The following is a 21,959-nucleotide window of genomic DNA, read 5'->3' as shown; positions in this document are numbered from 1 at the left end:
AATAAAAGTACCAAAAAAACACAACACAGGGTTAAAATATTTTATTGCACAGCTCCGGGGGTCTTCCGTCTTCGGGGGTCTTCTCCGCTATCTTCTTGTAGCTCTTTTGCTAGTGGAGGAGTCCGGCTTTCTTCCTCGCCGCCGGGCCTCTTCTCCCGACTTCGGGGGTCTTGTCCCCCTCTTCGGTTCTTCTGCCGGGCCACCGCACCTTCTTATAGCTCTTTTACAGGCGGTGGCCCGGTCTTCTGTCGCCGCCGTCGCCGCCGCCTTCCATTCTTCTTCTTCTTCTCCAGGAGATGTTGTCTCGACGCTCTCTCCGGCCGGAATGCCAGGGACGCGCTCTGCTGCCACTTATATAGGGACAATGGGGCGGTGTCACATGGCTTTATGTCACATGGGTTGGTCACATGGTGACCCCGCCCCCTTACGATGTCATAGTCCCCATGTGACATCAACCCATGTGACCAACCCATGTGACATAAAGCCATGTGACACCGCCCCATTGTCCCTATATAAGTGGCAGCGGAGCGCGTCCCTGGCATTCCGGCCGGAGAGAGCGTCGAGGCAACATCTCCTGGAGAAGAAGAAGAAGAAGAACGGAAGGCGGCGGCGACGGCGGCGACAGAAGACCGGGCCACCGCCTGTAAAAGAGCTATAAGAAGGCGCGGTGGCCCGGCAGAAGAACCGAAGAGGGGGACAAGACCCCCGAAGTCGGGAGAAGAGGCCGGCGGCGAGGAAGAAAGCCGGACTCCGCCGCTAGCAAAAGAGCTACAAGAAGATAGCGGAGGAGTCCGGCGAGAAGACCCCCGAAGACGGAAGACCCCCGGAGCTGTGCAATAAAATATTTTAACCCTGTGTTGTGTTTTTTTTTGGTACTTTTATTTTACAGGTGAATGGGTAGGGGTACATTGTACCCCATACTCATTCACATAGGGTGGGGGGCCGGTATCCGGGGGCCCCCTTATTAAAGGGGGCGCCCGGATTCCGATAAGCCCCCGGCCCGCAGACCCCGACAACCAACGGCCAGGGTTGTCGGGAAGAGGCCCTTGTCCTCATCAACATGGGGACAAGGTGCTTTGGGGTGGGGGGGCCGTGCGCCCCCCCTTCCCCAAGGCACCCCCCATGTTGAGGGCACGCGGCCTGGTACGGCTCAGGAGGGGGGGCGCACGCTCGTCCCCACCCCCTTTCCTGGCCGGCCGGGTAGCGTGCTCGGATAAGGGTCTGGTATGAATCTGGGGGGGACCCCCACGCCGTTTTTTCGGCGTAGGGAGTTCCCCTTGGAATTCATACCAGACCTAAGGGCCTGGTATGCTCTCGGAGGGGGAACCCACGCCAAATTTTTTTCATAAATTTGGCGTGGAGTGCCCTCTTGAGAGCTGATAATTCTGTCAGAGTCGCCTCCGTATAAACGGAGATCCGACTTGGAGGCGACCTCCATTGAAATCAATGGGTACCGGTCACCTACAAGTCGGATTCAAGTAGTACAGGAACCTTTTCTGAAGTCGGAGTGACTTCAGTAGTGTGCATTAAGACGGCTCTCATTCACTTACATTGCTTTTTAAATGTTGTCCGACCTGAGGCGACTAGGGGCGACCTGAAGTCGGATCGGAGTTGCCCCTGTGTGAACGGACCCTTAAAGTTTATGTTGCACTTTTCAGGGGTTTCCATTGAATAATGAGGACAAAAAAATGCTAAATTCTGCCTGAAAAGTAGCTCATGTACTTTGTTGAGCGACAGGCATTTTGCTGCAAGTGAAAGGACGCCCACATGTGAACAAGGGCTATTGAAAGCAATAGGTTTTTTCTTCTTGAGCGTTTGAGCTACAGCTGCATGCGGGATCACATCTGAACACTAGCAGAATGTCAACTCATCATTGCTTTGCAACCGTAGGCAACCAACTGTAAATCCAGCCCCAGCTGGAATTAACACGCCTTGCAAATGAGGCCTAATGTAAATATCATAATACAATTTTTACTTTTTGTTGCAAAGAATATCTGGGATTATCTGTAGAAACCCAGACTACTGTTCAATGATGTGAACTGCCAATTCTAAGGGATAAGTGGGATAGTGGATTCTCTTTTCTCTGGTGAGATGACCCTGTCGGAAAGGTCACAAACACATCCTTTGCTCATGTTCTCATACATTCCTCCACATCAGACCCTTTGGAAAAAGCATGCCAATTTGAAAATAACTTCTCTGGGGGATAAAAAGAAGGCCAAGAAAAACAGTGTTTTTTTAGACTTGCAACTAACAAGATAACTCGTACTTCCATTAATTGTGCAATGTGTGAACAGCAGAGAGCTTTCTGAGCAAATCATTTTCCCTATGGCCAAACTGAATACATATAGCTATAATCAAAGCCTTGTACTAGATTTATAAATTAGTTTAACCCTATCCTGAATGCAAATGTCAATGAAATGTCTCCACCAGTACAGTGCCCTGCCACAAAAGGAAAGTAGTAAATTCACAGCTTTAGAGTCAATTTTGAAATCTGTAATCTGGACTCTTCATATAAACACAACATGACTGTGTTCTCAAATAAAATTAGGATTTTGATTTAAAAAATTACAGATTTTTTATTATGACCTAAAGCATAGGTCGCCTAGGTAACAGTCTTATTCTACCTTATATTCTTATTATAACCTTAATCTTATGGTTATCAGAACATTGCTTGTTTCACCTCATTAAAGACTGCAGTTACTTTTCTTTACATTCAGGCCTGATGTGCTAGGCTTGGAGTAAGAGGATCAGTGAGGCATGATTAATCACTTGTCGACTGGCTCACGCACATATACGTCAGCAAAGTGGTTAGTTCCCGCAAGCCATAGCAGACATGCGCTCACCCGCTGCACAGTGGGGGACCCGATGTGCGTGGCCTGTGGGCGCGACTGCCACTGGCCACCCGCGATCACAGCCATGAGCGCCAGAACAGGGATTTGTGCATGTACACACACACACACACACACACACACACACACAAATCCTCATTCTGACAGGAGAGAAGAGATAGAGCTGCTGTTCGTAGTAATTACGGATAGCGATATGTCTCCTCCTCCAGTCAGTCCATCACCCCCCCCCCCCCCCCCACCGTTAGAAATACTCACAAGGGAACAAACTTAACCCCTTGATCGGCCCCTAGTGTTAACCCCTTCCCTGCCAGTGACACAGTTACACAATAATCAGTGCCGTTTTATAGCTCTGATCGCTGGATAAATGTCATTGGTCCCAAAAAAAAGTGTCAAAAGTGTCCAATCTGCCCGCCGCAATGTAGCAGTCATACAAAAAATTGCAGATCACGCCATTACTAGTGTAAAAAAAAAAAAAAAAAAAGCGATAAATCTACCCCCATGTTGTAGAGCCTATAACGTTTGTGCAAGCCAATCGATATACGCTTATTGCGATTTTTTGTGTATGTAAAATATGTAGAAGAATACATATTGGCCTAAACCGATGAAGATTTTTTTTGTTTGGGGGGGGGGGGGATATTTATTATAGCAAAAGGTAAAAAAAAAAATTTCTTCAAAATTGTCGGTCTTATTTTGTTTATAGCGTAAAACAAAAAAAAAAAAAACTGCAGAGGTGATCAAATACCAGTAAAGCTCTAATTGTTTGGGGGGGAGTCAATTTTGTTTGGGTACAGCATTGCACGAACGCGCAATTGTCAGTTAAAGCGTCGCAGTGCTGTATAGCAAAAAATGGCCTGGTCATTAATGGCGGGTGTCACCAGTGCTAGATTGTGGTCATTTATGGCTGTGAAAAAAAACAAAACATGGTACAGTGGGAACTGAACTAAGTGCAGCTGGAAATAGACCATAACTGGAAGATATGATTACCAAAATTAACAAAAAAGATACTAGTGCACAATGGGTTAAAACCAATGAAAATGTCTCAATAGCAGTAATGCAATGATGTGAACAGTTTATTCACTAAAATTCATGTGGAAACAGTAATCCAAATGTCAAAGCACTTGTAATGTTAAAACAGATAAAAGATAAAAGCTTACGGTGACTCTGTAAGGATCCCTGAGCAAGGAGCAGCTGTAATCAGCGGGAGGTCCGTGCTCCATGTGTCAGAGTACCGGGCCAGCAAATGTACTGTCAGGGAATGGAGTGAAGCCGCAGTCCGCAGGTAAATGTTACAAGACTCTCTCCATGTGAGCCCAAGCAGGCATATGGCTGCTCCAAGAGGTAGGTGGGTATGCCCTGGTCCAAGTACGGAACCCTAGAGGAGGGAACCAAAGCATGGTCTGCTAGTGTGGATGGCGTCCATCGCTGGTGGAGGCTATGGTGGATAGTCAGGCTCAGGAACAAGCGTGACCTGCAAGCTTCAGGGTTTCCGTGACTGTGTTTTGCACGCATGCGCTTTATCAAAGTTACGGGGATCGGCAACCGTGAAGTTTAAAAACCCTATAAAAGGGCAGGAACTGGGCGGAGCAGTAGGATGGGACAATTGAGTGGAAACTGTTAAATCCTCACAGCTCGGGAGGTATTCAATATAGGCAAGTGTGATTTGTACAAAATACAATTACAGAAGGCAACGTCAATACTCAGAGCTGAACTCTTAACCCGTCTTATCACCAGTACAAAAATAATAATGGACCGGGATACAGATCAATTTAAAATACACAATAAATCTGTCACAATTACTTCAATAAAAATATATATAAAAAAAGGAATATGTTTAAAAAAAAAAAAAAAAAAGCGCAATTGAATAAACAAAGGACACTAAACCACGAAAATAAAAATAAAAATGTATATATATACATATACACACACACACACACACACCTGTGTGTATTCTAAATGGTAAGGAATAATCAAATGTATATGCCACAGATGTTGGATGATTGGATCACAGGCTATCAAGTTCAAAGAAAACAAGAAAAGAAAAGAAAAAGGAGGGGGGGGGGGGAGAGGTTAGGAAGAAAAAGGGGGGGGTTTAGGTGGTAGGAAAAACAGGGAAAAGGAAAAAATGGGGGGGGGGGTACGCAGAGAAGATTTTTATTTTTTTTAAAAATCGGATGGGAGAGAGGAGGCTAAAACAGAAACGACACATTTCTAACTCCTCATTTGGGGGTGAGAGAATCGTACATATAGATCCAGAACACTTCCCTTCTGCATAGGAGGGAAAACCTCATTTGCAGTGGAGTTCCTTTGGGAATAGCATAGCCTCTATGGAAAAAAACTTTCAGGCATTTTATATCATCGTTGTGCATGCGATAAAAGTGCTGTGGAACGCTGTGTTCATCCCATATTGATGAACCTGCGGTGATCACCAATTCTTGCACATAGAGCACGTATAGTGCGTCCCACGTACAGAAGGCCACAGGGGCACCTTTAGATCATATATAACAAAATCTGTAGAGCATGTAATGAACTGTTTGAATGAGAAAGTTTTGCCTTTGTTGGTAGTGATTCTATTGGTGCCATGGGTGATAAATTGACAGGTCAGGCATCCTCTGTTTTTGCACTGAAAGATGCCTATCCTGTTATCGAAGTAAGTTCTTATATCAAGGGGGGATCTGGTGGTCTTGGTTACCATCTTGCTTGGTGCTAGTATATTTTTCATAGTACGTGCTTCACTATAAGTTACCTGCGGAACTTTTGGCAACTCAGGAGCTTGATGCTGGTCTAGTAAAGAATGTTGTAGTGTTTAATTATTCTCTAAACTGATCTAAATTTATCGTTGAAGGTTGTCACGAATCTGACTGTGGTTGTCATTACCCTCAATTGGAATTTTCTTCTTGGAGAGGGGGTCCATGTGTGACATGAAAGCATCTTGAACTAGTTTAGATGGATAGCCCTTTACTTGTCTTTATCATAGAGCCACCTTATACGACATATTTGTTTCTTTTAAGCAGTTTTGCCTTAGTCTATTAAACTGTCCACTAGGAATATTCCATTTCCATGTAGGGTGATGGCAGCTGTTAAAATGGAGAGAAGAATTCCCACGGTTTGGCTTCACGTGGTTTTTAGTAAGGATACTACCCTTATTGTGGATTAACACCAAATCTAGAAACAACAACTCCATGGAGTCCAATACATAAGTAAAGGACAGACCAAAGAGGTTGGCATTGCAATGCGCCACAAAGGAGGGGAACACATTCCGGCCACCACTCCAGATGAGCAGATTATCGTTGATATACAGTATATCTGCCAAAGAACACAGTGTGCTCAGCAAACAGGTTGTTGGCCCAGATGTGTCTCTCCTTCCAGTAGCTCATTGTAAGGTTAGCGTGTACTGGGCCAAAATTTGCCCCCATGGTTGTGCCCCTGTATTGTAAATAAAACTGGTTAACCACTAGCTGTCCGCGCTATAGCCGAATGACGGCCAAATCGCGGACCTGAATTTCCAGGAGGCCGTTATATGGCGGCCTCCCCTTTGCATGCTTCCTGCGTGCTGTGATCACCGAGTCACAGGGTGATCACAGATCCGAGTAAGGGGACCCTTTCCACGTGATCAGCCGTCAGCCAATGACAGCCATCACGATATAAACAAAAGCTCAGTAATCATTTTTCTTTCTCCTTACGCTCACAGAAAAAAAAATGCAGATCACCGGCTTATCTGCAAGGGACATCGGTCCCGAAGAGGAAGAGGCAATTATGCCTCATCTGTGCCCACCAGTACCACCTGCCACTGACACCTGCCAGTGTCCACAGTGCCCACCAGCGCCACCCATGAATGCCCATAAGTGCCACCTATCAATGCCCACCAGTGGTGTCAGTGCCACCTAGCAGTGCTGCCTATCAGTGTAACCGGTCAGTGCCCATTATTGCCACCTATTAGTGCCCATCACTGCCACATATCGCTGCCCATCACTGCCGCCTCATAAGCGTACATCAAAGGAGGAGAAAAATTACCCGTTTGCAAAATTTTATTACCAAAATGAAAAAAATATTTTAAAAAAATTCGGTCTTCTTAAAAAAATAAAAAAACGCAGAGATGAAAAAATACCGCCAAAAGAAAGCTCTATCTGTGGGGGGAAAAAAATTATAAAAATGTAATTTGGGTGACAGCAACAGCGCTGAAAGCTGAAAATTGGTCTGGACAGGAGGGGGGGGGGGTTATTTAAGTGCCCAGTAAGCAAGTGGTTAAAGTAATGTAAATGAATTGTGTCTTAAAACTCAGTGGATTTAACCAGAAAATCGGATTGTAGGGAGTTGATGTCTCCATGTTGAGTAAGGAAGTGTTGTACAGCCATCAGTTCTACCTCATGTGGTATTGATGTATACAAGGAGGCAACATTAAGAGATGCCCACATGTATCCATCTTCCCAAGAGTAGTGTTGGAGAACTTCAATAACTTGACTTGAATCTCTGATATATAACAGAAGTTGAGAAACTAGAGGTTGTAGAAAAACAAAAAAAACAAAAAACGATGTAGACAGATGGGCCTTTGGTGAAGCTATTTGTACTTGCCACTATTGGTCTTCCAGGGGGATATGCAAGATATTTATGTACTTTCGGGAGATGGTAGAAATACATTGTGCTATACTCGGGTGGAAGCAAAAATTGTCTCTCCTTTTTGTTAAGCACTCGGTTCTACCAGGCCTCATATATTAGACTCTTCAGTTCTACTTGATATCCAGGAAGGGGATCGGGAGGCAGTTTGAGGTAAGTATTAGTGTCAGCTAATAGTCAACTAGCCTATTTCAAATAGTCTATTTAATTTTGTACCACAAGACTGCCACACTTACCAGGTTGTCTAATGATGATCTCCATGTTGGCTGCAAGATCCTTTAAGGGCCTGGTTTTCTGCCCTTGTTAGGTTGTGATTTCCATTTATAGTGGAGCCATCGCAGAGTGCTAGGAAATTTGTTAACTGCTTAATAATAGGTTTCTATATAGGGACCTTTTGAACGTATTGGGGGAAAAATGGATTTAGGTCTGAATCTGTGTAACTAATGGATCTAAAAAAGGTGTATGAGTGTGTCCCTCTGTATGGCCTTCCACCCAAAGTTCTTCCAAAATATGGAGATTCAATGTCAAGCCCCTCCCCCAACATGAAACAAGGTTCATCACAACCTGCCTTGGTCTTACGATGACTTGCATGGGGGTTGTCAGCATAATGTCGTTTTAGTGTTAAAGATCTTATAAAGCGGTGTAAATCTTTGAACAGGCTAAATTTGTTAGGCCCAACTGAGGGGGAGAAGCTAAGCGTTCAGAAGGGGTGAGGTTATGAGAGGAGAGATTGAATATTTTTATTTTGCAAGCTTCTTTAACCACTTCAGGACCGCCGTATTGCCAATGTACGTCAACACAATGGCACAGGCAGGCACAATCACGTAAATGTACGTGAATGCCTTCTAGCGGGTGGGGGGTCCGATCGGACCCCCTCCCGCTAGATACGGCGGTCCCTTTCGGTGCCGGAGCGATCGGCGATGAGGGGATGGCCGTTGGTTTCCGCCCATCCCCTCTCGATCGCTCCTGGCCAGTGACGAACTTCCTCCCCTGTGAAAATGTAAACACAGGAGGAGGAAGTGATGTCACACTCCTCGTGGCGGTCTTTTTGAACCGGACAGCGAGGAGTGAAGACGTCCAAGTAAGTGCACCAACAGTCCACTGACACATAGGTACACACAGGCACACATTTCACCCCAGTCACCCCCCGATCACCCCCCCGATCGGCCCCCCGCCCCCCCCCAGTCACAGTGTCACTAATGCAGTGTTCATTTATTTATTGATCACTACATTTAGTGTCAGTTGTGACTGTAAAAAGTGTCAGGGCAGCTAGTGTTAGGCCCCTTTAGGTCCAGGGTAGCCCCCTACCCCCCCCCTAATAAAGGTTTAACCCCTTGATTGCCCTCCCAGTTAACCCTTTCACCCTCTTTTACCAGTGTCACTAAGCGATCGTTTTTCTGATCGCTGCAATAGTGTCACTGGTCCCGCTAGGAAGCTAGTTTTTTTTTAGGTTCAACGCCAGGTTTTTATACCGTTAGGTACCCCGATATATAACCTAATAAAGGTTTTAACCCTTTGATTGCCCCTAGAGTTAACCCTTTCACCAGCGATCGCTGCATAAGTGTCACTGGTGACGCTGGTTAGCCAGTTAGTTATTTAGTTATTTAGGTTCCCCGTCAGGTTTTTATAAAGCTTCAGGTACCCCCATATAAATACCCAATAAAGGTTTTAACCCCTGATTGCCCTTAGTTAACCCTTTCACCAGTGATCACCGTATAAGTGTTACGGGTGACGCTGGTTAGGTAGTTCGCTTTTTATAGCATCAGGGCACCCGCCATTTATTACCTAATAAAGGTTTAACCCCCTGATCACCCGGCGGGTGATATAAATTTGGTTTTAGGGTCAGAAAGGGTCTGCGTCGCCCCAGGCAGTGCTAGGTTAGTGCCAGCACCGCTAACACCCACGCGCAAAGCATACACCTCCCTTAGTGGTATAGTATCCGAACAGATCAATATCTGATCTGATCAGATCTATACTAGCGTGCCCAGCAATTTAGGGTTCTAAAAAAACGCATTGTTAGCGGGATCAGCCCAGATACCTGCTAGCACCTGCGTTTTGCCCCTCTGCCCAGCCCAGCCCAGCCCACCCAAGTGCAGTATCGATCGATCACTGTCACTTACAAAACACAACACACATAACTGCAGCGTTCGCAAAGTCAGGCCTGATCCCTGCGATCGCTAACAGTTTTTTTTTGGAGCGTTTTATACAGTCGCTGACAGGCTAGGTGCTTTTTTACCTGTGAGTCTCACTACTGTACCCCTAAATTTAGAGCCCAAAATGGCAAAGCGAAGGTACACTAGTGAAGAGGCCTACACGTTTCTGAGCATGACAGATAGTAAAGAGGAAGACACTGATCTGTCAGATTCAGGCTCAGAATACAAACCTGTAGAGGACAGCGCCTCCATGTCAGATAGCTCTGACGACGAAGAAGAGGTCCCTGCTATTGTCAGGCGTACCCGACCCCGATTTTCTGATGTTGTTGAGGTGCAGGAACCGCAAGTCCCTCGTATGGAGTATAGAGCCAGTACTAGCGCCGCTCATCCTTTTGGTGAACTGGCAAGCACCAGCGGCCTAGTACACCCTGGACGTACATCCAGCACTGCAGTATCACGTGGTGACGTGGCGAGTCCCATAAGTGCAGTTCAAGCTGGCGAGGTGGCAAGCACAAGTAGTGTCCTGCTGCCACCAAGAAGAAGAAAAAGACAGGCCCGTCGTACCCATAGTGCCCTTCCTGCAGAATTCGCCTATCCCAATTGGGTGCCCACCACTTCTGCAGAACCCGTACTTCCCCCATTCACTGCCCAACCCGGTATTCAGGTGGATACAGATGATTTTACGCCACTCGATTTTTATTCTCTGTATCTCACGGAAGATCTCTATAGATCTATTGTGGACCAAACCAATTTATATGCTGGTCAACGCATCGCCGCTAATCCCCAGTTGCCGTCTCTTGCCAGAGATTGGAAACCAGTTACGGTTTCCGAATTTAAGACGTTTTTGGGCCTTTCCCTCAACATGGGCACACATAAATTTATGCGGATGCGGGCTTATTGGTCCACGCATCCGGCTGACCACATGCCCATGTTCTCTAACTCCATGTCCAGGAAACGATACGAGCAGATCTTGCGGTTATTGCACTTCAGTGACAATGAACTTTGTCGTCCACGTGGAGACCCTGAATACGATCGGCTCTACAAAATTCGGCCCCTCATAAACCACTTCAACCAACGTTTTGCAGACTTGTTTACTCCCCAAAAAGTTGTCTGCGTTGATGAGTCCCTGGTTAAGTTTACTGGTCGCTTGTCATTCAAACAGTACATTCCCAACAAGCGTACCAGATACGGGGTCAAGCTCTATAAGTGCTGTGACAGGGCCACAGGCTATGCATGGAGCTTTATGGTTTATGAGGGTAAAGATAGTTACGTAGAGCCTGAGAACTGCCCTGATTACATAGGAAGCGCTGGCAAGATAGTGTGGAAATTGGTGTCACCCTTATTCGGAAAGGGTTACCACTTGTACGTGGACAACTATTACACCAGCGTGCCACTGTTTAGTCATTTATTTGATAATCAGATTGGAGCATGTGGCACCGTGCGACCTAATCGCCGGGGCTTTCCCCAGCGGCTTGTAGATTCCCGTCTTAGGCTGGGGGAGAGAGCCTGCTATCGGTGTAATAATTTGCTCGCTATGAAGTGGAGGCATAATAAGAATGTTTTCGTTCTTACCTCCCTTCATGCAGACACGACGGTCCAAATTTCTACGGCGACTGGTATTGTGGAGAAACCCCTCTGTGTCCACGAATATAACAAAAATATGGGAGGGGTGGACCTCAATGACCAGATGTTGGCGCCGTATCCAACTTCCCGTAAGACCAGACGCTGGTACAAAAAAGTGTCTGCTTACTTATTTCAATTGGCTTTGCTGAATGCTTTTGTGCTATACAAAACTTCAGGCGGAACATTAACCTTTCTTTTCTTCCAAAGAGAGGTTGTCACAGAGCTTCTGTTTCCAGATGGTTCTGTACCTCACCATTCCCAACCAAATGCAGTAAGCCGGCTGCATGAGAGGCATTATTCTTATGTCCTCCCGAGTACCCCTACCCAACGAGCCCCCAAAAAAGATGTCGTGTCTGTAGCAAGCGCGGATATAGGCGTGACACCCGTTCTTATTGTCCACGCTGTCCTGGCAATCCTGGTCTTTGTCAGGGTGAGTGTTTTGAACGCTACCATGAACTAGTGAAGTATTAGCGTAGGGTACAGCATTTCACAGGCTAGGCACACTTACACAGGGTCTCCCAAGATGCCATCGCATTTTGAGAGACCCGAACCGTTACAGTTACAGTTTACAGTTAAAAAAAAAGTGTATAAAAAAAAAAAAAAAAAAAGTAAAATAAAAAAACCAAAAAAAATATAAAATATAAAAACCAAAAATAGTTGTCGTTTTATTGTTCTCTCTCTCTCTCCTCTCAAATTTTTTATACTTTACTGTTTACTGTGTTATTGTTAACCATTTTTCATGTTTTCAGGTACGCCATTCAGCTGCAGCGTGGATTTATTTATCTTGACAGCAACAGCGTTTGCTCCCACGATACATAAAGCCGCGACTCCAGTGCTGTAGGAGGTGATTTCACCACCACAGTTAAAGAGCATATATGCCGAAGCATGGGGGCATAAGGGGTGGAGGAGCGATTTTGCTCCTAATGCCGCGTACATACGGTCAAAATTCCGACGGAGGGCTTGCCCGTGGAAAAGTTTGAACGTATGTACGCAGCATAACTTTTTTGCGGGAGGATGCCCCCATGCTTCGGCATATATATATTTTAGGCACAGGTTGTGTTAAAAAATGTTTTATTTTTTACTGTTTTTTTTGGCAATTGCTTTGCAGGTATGGTATGGTAAGGTTTTACTGGGATGTTACTTTGTTTTAACGTTAACCATAATTTGTTTAGCAGGTACGCCATTCAGCTGCAGCGCGGATTTATTTATCTTGACAGCAACAGCGTTTGCTCCCACGATACATAAAGCCGTGACTCCAGTGCTGTAGGCGGTGATTTCACCACCACAGTTAAAAAAGAGCATATATGCCGAAGCATGGGGGCATAAGGGGTGGAGGAGTGATTTTGCTCCTAATGCCGCGTACATACGGTCAAAATTCCGACAGGGGGCTTGCCCATGGAAAAGTTTGAACGTATGTACGCGGCATAACTTTTTTGCGGGAGGATGCCCCCATGCTTCGGCATATATAAATGGTGCATGTATGTCCATCATTAGAAGTGGGTGGATGAAGGGAGGTATCTAATGGTGGGCATACCCACCGATCAATCTCTTTTTTTTCGTTCAGACAACATGACTCTCAGTAAATAGCTTGGGGTGTCTACTTTCCAAAATGGGGTAATTTGGGGGGGTTTTGTGCTATTTTGGCATTTTATGGCCTTTGCACCCTTAGAAATCCTGAAGGTGGTGATTGGTTTTCGGGGTGCCGTACGCGACTAGACTCCCAAAAAGTCCCACACATGTGGTATCCCCATACTCGGGAGAAGTAGCTGAATATATTTTGGGGTGCAATTCCACATATAACCATGGCATGTGTGAGCAATATATCATTTAGTGACAACTTTTTGTACATTTTTTTTTTTTTTTTTTAGTCATTATTCAATCCCTTAGGACAAAAAAAATAAATATTCAATGGGCTCAACATACCCATCAGCAGTTTCCTTGGGGTGTCTACTTTCCAAAATGGGGTCATTTGGGGGGGTTTTGTGCCATCTTGGCATTTTATGGCCGTCAAAACTGTGATAGGTAGTGATAGGTAGTGAGGAGTAAAATAAAAAAATTATGCCCTTAGAAATCCTGAAGGCGGTGCTTGGATTTCAGGGTCCCGTACGCGGCTAGGCTCCCAAAAAGTCCCATACATGTGGTATCCCTGTACTCAGGAGAAGCAGCAGAATGTATTTTGGGGTGTCATTTCACATATGCCCATAGCATGTGTGAGCAATATATCATTTAGTGACAACTTTGTGCAAAAAAAAAAAAGTTTGTAATATTCCCGCAACTTGTGGCAAAATATAAAATATTCCATGGACTCAACATGCCTCTCAGTAAATAGCTTGGGGTGTCTACTTTCCAAAATGGGGTCATTTTGGGGGGTTTTGTGCTATTTTGGCTTTTTATGGCCTTCGAAACTGTGATAGGTAGTGAGGGGTGAAATCAAAAATTTGCACCCTTAGAAATCCTGAAGGTGGTGATTGGTTTTCGGGGTGCCGTGCGCGACTAGACTGCCAAAAAGTCCCACACATGTGGTATCCCTGTACTCGGGAGAAGTAGCGGAATATATTTTGGGGTGCAATTCCACATATAACCATGGCATGTGTGAGCAATATATCATTTAGTGACAACTTTTTGTACATTTTTTTTTTTTTTTTTTTGTCATTATTCAATCCCTTAGGACAAAAAAAATAAATATTCAATGGGCTCAACATACCCATCAGCAGTTTCCTTGGGGTGTCTACTTTCCAAAATGGGGTCATTTGGGGGGGGTTTGTACTGCCCTGCCATTTTAGCACCTCAAGAAATGAGATAGGCAGTCATAAATTAAAAGCTGTGTAAATTCCAGAAAATGTACTCTAGTTTGTAGACGCTATAACTTTTGCGCAAACCAAAAAATATACGCTTATTGACATTTTTTTTACTAAAGACATGTGGCTGAATAAATTTTGCCCTCAATGTATGACTAAAATTTAGTTTATTCGATTTTTCTTATAACAAAAAGAAGAAAATATCATTTTTTTTCAAAATTTTCGCTCTTTTTCCATTTATATCGCAAAAAATAAAAATCGCAGAGGCAATCAAATACCATCAAAAGAAAGCTCTATTTGTGGGAAGAAAAGGACGCAAATTTTGTTTGGGTGCAATATTGCATGACCGCGCAATTACCAGTTAAAGCAGCGCAGTGCGAAATTGGAAAAAGACCTCTGGTCCTTAAGGTATTTATTGGTCCGGGGCTGAAGTGGTTAATAGCTCTATCTTTTTTTTGTTGGATCTTGCTCCTCCACTTCTTTTTCTTTGTAAGCTCCCTTTGGAGGTGAAGCTTGGTTAGTATTCCCTAGTGAGGGGGGATGATCTGAGCTAACTTGTACTTTAGGCCTTGCACCTAATATAAGTCTCAATCTCTTGACAGGGGACTAAAACTATTCTGTATTGGTACATTGAAAGTTTAAAGATGGGATGGAACTGGTAAGGTGATGGCTGAATTGGCAGGGGTAAACGGAATGGTAACCCCTGAGAGGGAAGTGGGTGGTGGAGGTGGATCTATGTCGATGAGGATTGGCATGTTGTCGGATGAATTGCTGGTACTGGGCATGTTGGGTGGTGATATGCGAGGGGGTGCAGAGCTGGAGATGGGCCCATGTGAGGGTAGAGGAAGTGGATTCCTATGTTTGTTGGATATGTATTTATTGTGAGTCATAGGTTTATTCGTTTTGCCCCTAGGTTTGGGTTTTTTGGCAATAGTTGTATATGTATTCTGTGTTGCTTGGATTGCTCCCTTCCCATTTTGGGTATAAGCAAGAAGAACTAAACTCTTGGATCTGTGCTTCTCTTTCTTTGGTTTGCTGTTGGGCCAACTCTAGTTTCCTTTCCCTTTGTTGGATCAGAATTTTGATCCATTTCATAGTGCAGAACTCTGCCAAAAGTCTCCATTCTTTGAAGAGGTCTTCGTCCAAGAAACTGCAAGGTTTCTTGATTGGAAGAACTCTCTGAGTAATCTCCAGTTCTAGATATTTGAGGAAGGCTAGATCCCACCATTGAGTATGTTCGTACCGTTTCGTATCCTGTGCTTGGAGAAAAGCTTTCATCATGCGAATTTCAAAAGCCTAGGTGTGTGGTAACTTCTTTGATGTGAGGGTCACAGTTTTATCAAGGCTATTGATATGTGGTTTATGTCAAGATTACCAAAAATGTCTGGATGCATGACAAACGATGAACAAACACCACACAAAAAACAAAATTAAATTGTTAAATATATGTATTAAGATTAGGAATAAAATGTCAAACATTAGTCTGCCATGAGCAAATGGACTGGGTGGACGGGTTGAGGAGAATAAATGGGGCTGCTGCCCACTGTACTTGAAATCAAGTACTCTTGTGAAAAACACACAGTAGTCCACAATGAGCTGCTTGGTGGAAAATTGAGTGATGAACGGCGGGTGGCACCAGCGCTAGAATGTGGTCATGTTTCATAGTTTCATAAATGGTAAGGTTGAATAAAGACACCAGTCCATCCAGTTCAACCCGAGTGTCTACAATTGTCCCCATCCCTGTACATTACACACTCACATCGGTCCCTACCCTCAAGGAGCCCACAATCCAAGGTCCCCATTCATATACTAGGGCCAATTTTGGACAGAAGCCAATTAACCTACCTGCATGTCTTTGGTTTGTGGGAGGAAACCGGAGTACCCGGCGGAAACCCACGCAGGCACAGGGAAAACATGCAAACTCCAGGCAGGTAGAGTCGTGGTTGGGATTCGAACCAGCAACCGTTCTTACTGCTAGGCGAGAGTGCTAACCACTACACCAATGTGCCGCCCAAATGTATGGCTGTAAAGAAAATTGCATGTGGTACAGTGGGAACTGAACCCATTGGTTTTAACCCATTGTGCGCTAGTATCTTTTGTTGTAAATTTTGGTCGAAAATATTGCGGGGCTGAAGTGGTTAAAGAGCAGGACAAACAAAGAAAAAGTAGCACCTTTATATCTAAAGCACCATATATTCTGTATAACAATGGATTAGCCCTACCTCCTGCAATTGCGGCTCTTTCTTCTTTGAAGACATGCTTAAGTGTTTATCCAGATTGCTGTAGTTCTTTTCCGTCTCTTTATCAAACTTTTTTTTCTCTTCCTGAAAACAGATACATGATCATTACATTCTATAAAACACATACAAAGAATTTACATAAAACATGCTTCTTTACATTGGAGTCATTCTGGAGGTCTAAGGCTCCGTGTACAAGGGACATTTTTACAACCTCTCCTGAACGATTTAATCTGACAGATAGTAACCCACATTTAAAATGTCTGTTTTGTCATGCCGTGTTTTACCGCGTTTGCGTTTAGAAGTGTTTCTAAAAAAAAAAAAAAAAAAACTTTTTTTTATGGGCAAAAACAAAAAACGCCTATAAACGAAATGTGGTTTAGCGTCTGAAAAGTGGAAATCTTCGGCGTCTGAACCCATTTTTTTGCTTTCAAAGAAACTCTTAAACGCAACTGCCTAAAAACGGCAATAGAGACTGTGTACATGGTCACATAGGATAACATTAAATGAGTTCAGGGGCAGTTGTGAAAAAGCGCCCAACTGCCTCTGAACGTACGTTTAGCAGCGTCTCGTGTACATGCCTCACTCTTGCAATAGGATTCTCCACATATTGTACATTACATTATATACAGCATTGAGAATGAAATCCCTTATGTTGACTACATACAACAAGAGTCAAAATGGACGAAGGCAGGAAATCTGCTCTCACTGCTGGAATAGCTAAAAAAGTGGGGAATTCAAATGATTTTACTACAAATGTAATGATCATTGCTAACGTACACATATAAGAATCATTAACTGTGGCACATGACATCGCCAAAGGGGCCACATGTTTATTATGTAATGATAGAGAGGCCAATCACAGACTTTAGAAATGTTAGAGGGAATGATAGCCAAAGACTGTGGATAAGCTACAGGAATAGTACAAAGGCAAGGAGACCGGCTGCAAAAGACAGTAAACGACTACGGACATGTTACAAGAAGCTAGTAGAGATCATTGATATTCCCCCATTTACAACTTCAACTTACAACTGACATCCTAATTGGTGTTCTGTGTGGCATGCACTAGCTCCAAGGACCCGGAAACTAAATTCATAACCGGAAGCAAGGAGTGTCCTGGTGTTAGGCGGATCGCTGGCTCGTTGTTGCTGTGGCGACCATGACTTACATGTTTCACGCCCTGCGCTTTATCAAAGTTACAGGAGTCAAAGCAATAGGGGATTATATAGATACGGGTGGGGTAGGCTGTCAATGCTAATGATGTTAACCCCCTGTATACACCATACAAATACGATAAGGAATACATACACAGAACAGCACAAAAAATGCTAAATTGCATGCAATAAGGTTAGCAATATGGGATGGCAAAATAAATACATTAATATGTGTATATATGTAGGAATAACAAAAAAAAAAAAAAAAAAAACTTAAATAATAAATTGTAAATTACCACTGGCAGTGGACTATGAAATGTGCAGCCAAACCCCCTTTGATGGTCAACATAAATAATAACCGCTATGTACCATTAAAAGTATATGTAAATATATGAATATATAAATAAAAAATATATATTAAAAACTGGATAAATATGTGTAATAGCTAAAAATATAAAATAGTATAAATTGCCAGATGAACAACCACATACTGTTGACCCAAAAAGCCACAGTAAGAGAATTCTCTCCACGTGGAACTGTACGTCATCATTCATCTTGTCTAAAATGACCTATGCATGTGTATATCAGTAAATGCAGCAACCTGTAGCTTAAGGAAGATATTATGTAAATTGCACTCAGGACATCAATTTCTTCATTAAGAGACCCCAATAAATATATACAAAAAGTCTCCCTTCGACAGAGGAGGGAGAACCTTTCGTTGTCCATATGGGTACCCCTAGGAATAGCCTCAATTGCAAGTACTTCCATGTGTCCAAAATCCCTATTGTGCTTCTGACGAAAATGACGCGTGGTGCTATGCTTAATACATCCCTTTTAGTCAGTCTGCAATGCTCACCCACTCTTGCACGTAGGGTACGTATTGTACGACCCACGTACAACAAGCCACATGAGCATCGTAGAACATAATTTCACATATAACCATGGCATGTGTGAGCTATATATATATATATAAAATATATATATATATATCATTCAGTGACAACTTTGTTTAATTTATTTATGTTTTAAATCACTTGTGACAAAAAAAAAAATTCAATGGGCTCAACATGCCTTAGCAATTTCCTTGGGGTAGCTACTTTCCAAAATGGGGTCACTTTCCAAAATGGGAATTTTACACCTCAAGAAAAGAGACAGGCAGTCAAACTAAAAGCCGTGTAAATTCCAGAAAACGTACCCTAGTTTGTAGATGCTATAACTTTTGCACAAACCAATAAATAGGAGCTTAATTACTTTTTACCAAAGACATGTGGCTGAATACATTTTGGCCTAAATGTAGGACTAAAATGTATTGGATATATTTTTTTTTTAATTACAAAAAGCAGAATATTTTTTTTCAAAATTTACCGTCTTTCCGTTTAAATCACAAAAAATAAAAATAGCAAAGGCAATCAAATACTATCAAAATAAAACTATTTGTGTGGAAAAAAATATGCAAATTTCGTTTGGGATTGCATGACCACGCAATTACTAGTTAAAGCAGCGCCAAATTGTAAAAAATGCTCTGGTCATTGAGCAGCCAAATCTTGCGAGGCTTAAGTGGTTAATCAGTACAGTATTCATCTAAAATATATATATATATATATATATATATATATATATATATAAAATAACAATTTCGGAAAAGACCAATACCACGCATGCTAAGAAACTAAAGAATGCATTACAACAGAATACAAGATTACATAAAAAACACACACACACACACACACACACACACACAACACAATTATTCGCCTGATATTCTCATTATGTGTATGAGGCTCAAGTCTCATATCGAAAAAAGTTGCATATTTTTAAAAGTATGCAGTGACTGAAAATTGGGTGAGAAATGTTACTCTAAATGACAAAACCAAGCAGGATAAAAGCAGATCAGCTGGTTGATATGTCATTTGAAATGTGAAAGTGAAAAGAAACAGGATTCCTAGAACAGACATATCTCTAGCAGACAATAAGATTTTGCATTCAGAGTGTACAAAGGTAATAAATGTTTAAAACATTCAGAATGTGATAGAACATTATAAAAAAAAAAAAAAACAAACACAAAAATTATATAGGAGGGGGTAGATGAACTAAATGTAACTGAAAAGCTACAGACTACACTTGTGGCCATGAATTGACACATCTACACTTGCTTAAGTTCCTGAAATGAGCAATTAGACTTGAATGTCAAAACAACGTCTGATTTTTAAGAACTCTATTTAAAAAGTGCCCAATTTAAGCTGCATATTGACAATGTTCATCAGTTTAAATTGGAATTGCAAACAAATACATAGAGTTTTTTCAAACCCAAACATACCAACCAGCAACCAACTGACTTGTCTAAACAATATGTGTTTAGTCTGCACACATTTGCAAATACATATGTAAGCTACAGACCCCGTCAAGGCACCCCGTATTCTGAAGTCCCCAACTCTAACTTTTGAGAGTCTCCACAATGGAAGCACATGTATTTTAATGGGTAGGCAGAGGGCAGGTGAGCTGGTGCTGGTTGGCAAGTTTGAGTTTGGAAATCTTTTTGTATTCGTTTGACACAAGTCACGCTTCCAGTACTCCTTGCTGCAAAGGCCAATTATAGGTGGGGGCAGTGGCCACTTGTTTGTAAAGTAGAATTCCACTCAAGAATCAAAATCTCCTACAGAGTTCCAAACTTTCTGACATCCAAATCTGGATTATCCACTTTAGTTTCTTGATTAGATAGATGTTTCTAATCAACCAATCAAGCCATTCAGAACCCCTCCTCTGTTGTACTGCATGGACAACGTTCCAATGCGGGCAGCTGAAAGTTCCTGCACACCGACTTCTGTGTTCGGTTGTCGGTCCGGGTTATGCCAGACAGCCATCTCTGCTCCCCTTATTCACTCCCCCCTCCCATTTGCTCCTCTTGACACAAAAAAATAAAAATAAAGGACAACTTTTAGCTAATTTAGCATATTTTGGGAAGGTTAATGATTGGTTAGGGTTGTGGTGGCCCATTCAAGGCATTAAGGATTTTCTTCCACTTTAATATTTAACTTTCCAGATTTTCTGAAGTGAAAAAAACAAACAAACATGGTTATCCCACTTTAATCAAGGCCGTAAACTAAAGGGTTATTCAAGGGTTCACTAAAGATAAACGATGTCATTGTCATAAATTGGTAAACTACTTGACAATACAAGCATGTGGATGTTTGCAGCAGGCACATAAATATGCCTAGTGTCTACATGGATGCGCAGGTAAATGCTGTTGCACAAAAGCATCAGTGTTTATATACAGAGGAGTACAGCCATTCACTTCTATGTACCACCTATGGCTCCCTGCGTGCAGAAAAAGGCTTTGATCTTTATGCTAGGAAAAAAGGTTTATGCCTGCAAACGTTCATATGCATGAGGCCTAGCATTCAAAGATGAACGTGATCAATAATTTAGGAGATTATTACACAAGAACATATAAAAAAAAAAAAAAAAACACGTTAGCCGTGTATCCCTGCTGACGCCACAATGTGCCTGCAATTATCTTTATTAGCTAGGAAACCCTTTGCTATAAGCCCATGAGATGCAATTAAGGGAGCTATTTTTCATCAAACCTTAGGCAGGCTCTGCGCAGAGACCAAGAAGTCACATCCCTAGTATTAAAAAGTGAAATTGGTTTATTTATTAAATTTAACAGCAGGTATTTTTATAGCGCTGACAATCCCGCATACATACATACACATACTAAAAGCATAAAAACAGGAGTCAATTAACTTTCAAGCATGTTCTTGGCATGAAACACATGCAAGTACAGGAAGAATATGCAAACTTCATGCAGACAGGGACCCAGGCTGGATTTAAACCAGGAACCCCAGTGCTGAAAGGTAGAAGTGCTAACCACCAAGCTTTTTTAATTCATTTTTTTTTAAACCCGCTAATTTCTCTACTCAACACCAAATGTGCACTTGCGGCATGGCCCAACTTAGCAATTGCCCATGGGTTAATGCCAAGAGTTCAGTCTTAGCCTACATTTGATTTGGAATTTGCTTTGAAGCTTAGTCAGATTCTTACATTGTAATACTGAAACCATCTGTACTTGGCATACTCGCTAGCTCTAGATTCCTGCGACAGCACCCCTTGCCCTGGAAGCAGCAGTGCCAAGTATAGCAACCGTAATACTGAAAAATATAAACAAATGCAGCACTTTTACTTGCTGCATTTATCCATTCCATCCCCAGAATCATCTGGTTGTTTGAAAAAAAAAAAATATATATATATATAATTCACATAGTTGTGAATATGTTCCATAGGAAACTGCATAGGTGTGAACCAGGTCTAAAACATATAGTAGCAGCAGCATCATTTTTTGTACCACCTGTCATAATGGGGTTAAAAAAAAAACTAAGATTAGTCTAGTCGTTTATAGTATAAAAAGAGCAGGATGATGGAATAAAAAAAATAAAAATAAAAAAAAAGAGCAGATAATCGCTACTATAAGGGGTTTATTATTACTGTGAAACAGTGAAAGTAATACACACACAATATATATATATATATATATATA

At 42.6% G+C, this 21,959-nt stretch overlaps 1 protein-coding gene across 4 annotated transcripts in view; it reads right to left on the bottom strand.

The window, feature by feature from the left end:
• Window positions 1-21,959, bottom strand: part of ARHGAP10 (Rho GTPase activating protein 10) — a 433,763-nt gene that overhangs the window by 262,576 nt on the left and 149,228 nt on the right. For all 4 annotated transcript variants that reach the window (XM_077477009.1, XM_077477008.1, XM_077477011.1 and 1 more), the window contains one exon: window positions 16,257-16,358. In XM_077477009.1, coding sequence (XP_077333135.1) covers window positions 16,257-16,358 — 102 coding nt within the window. The remainder of the gene's footprint in view (window positions 1-16,256; window positions 16,359-21,959) is intronic.

This window comes from Lithobates pipiens, unplaced genomic scaffold (genome assembly GCF_037356315.1).
Source record: "Lithobates pipiens isolate NorthernLeopardFrog02 unplaced genomic scaffold, aLitPip1_a1.2 Scaffold_13, whole genome shotgun sequence".
Classification (NCBI taxonomy): domain Eukaryota; kingdom Metazoa; phylum Chordata; class Amphibia; order Anura; family Ranidae; genus Lithobates; species Lithobates pipiens.
Note: the sequence above shows the minus strand (reverse complement) of the source record. Positions and strands in the feature narration are given on the sequence as shown.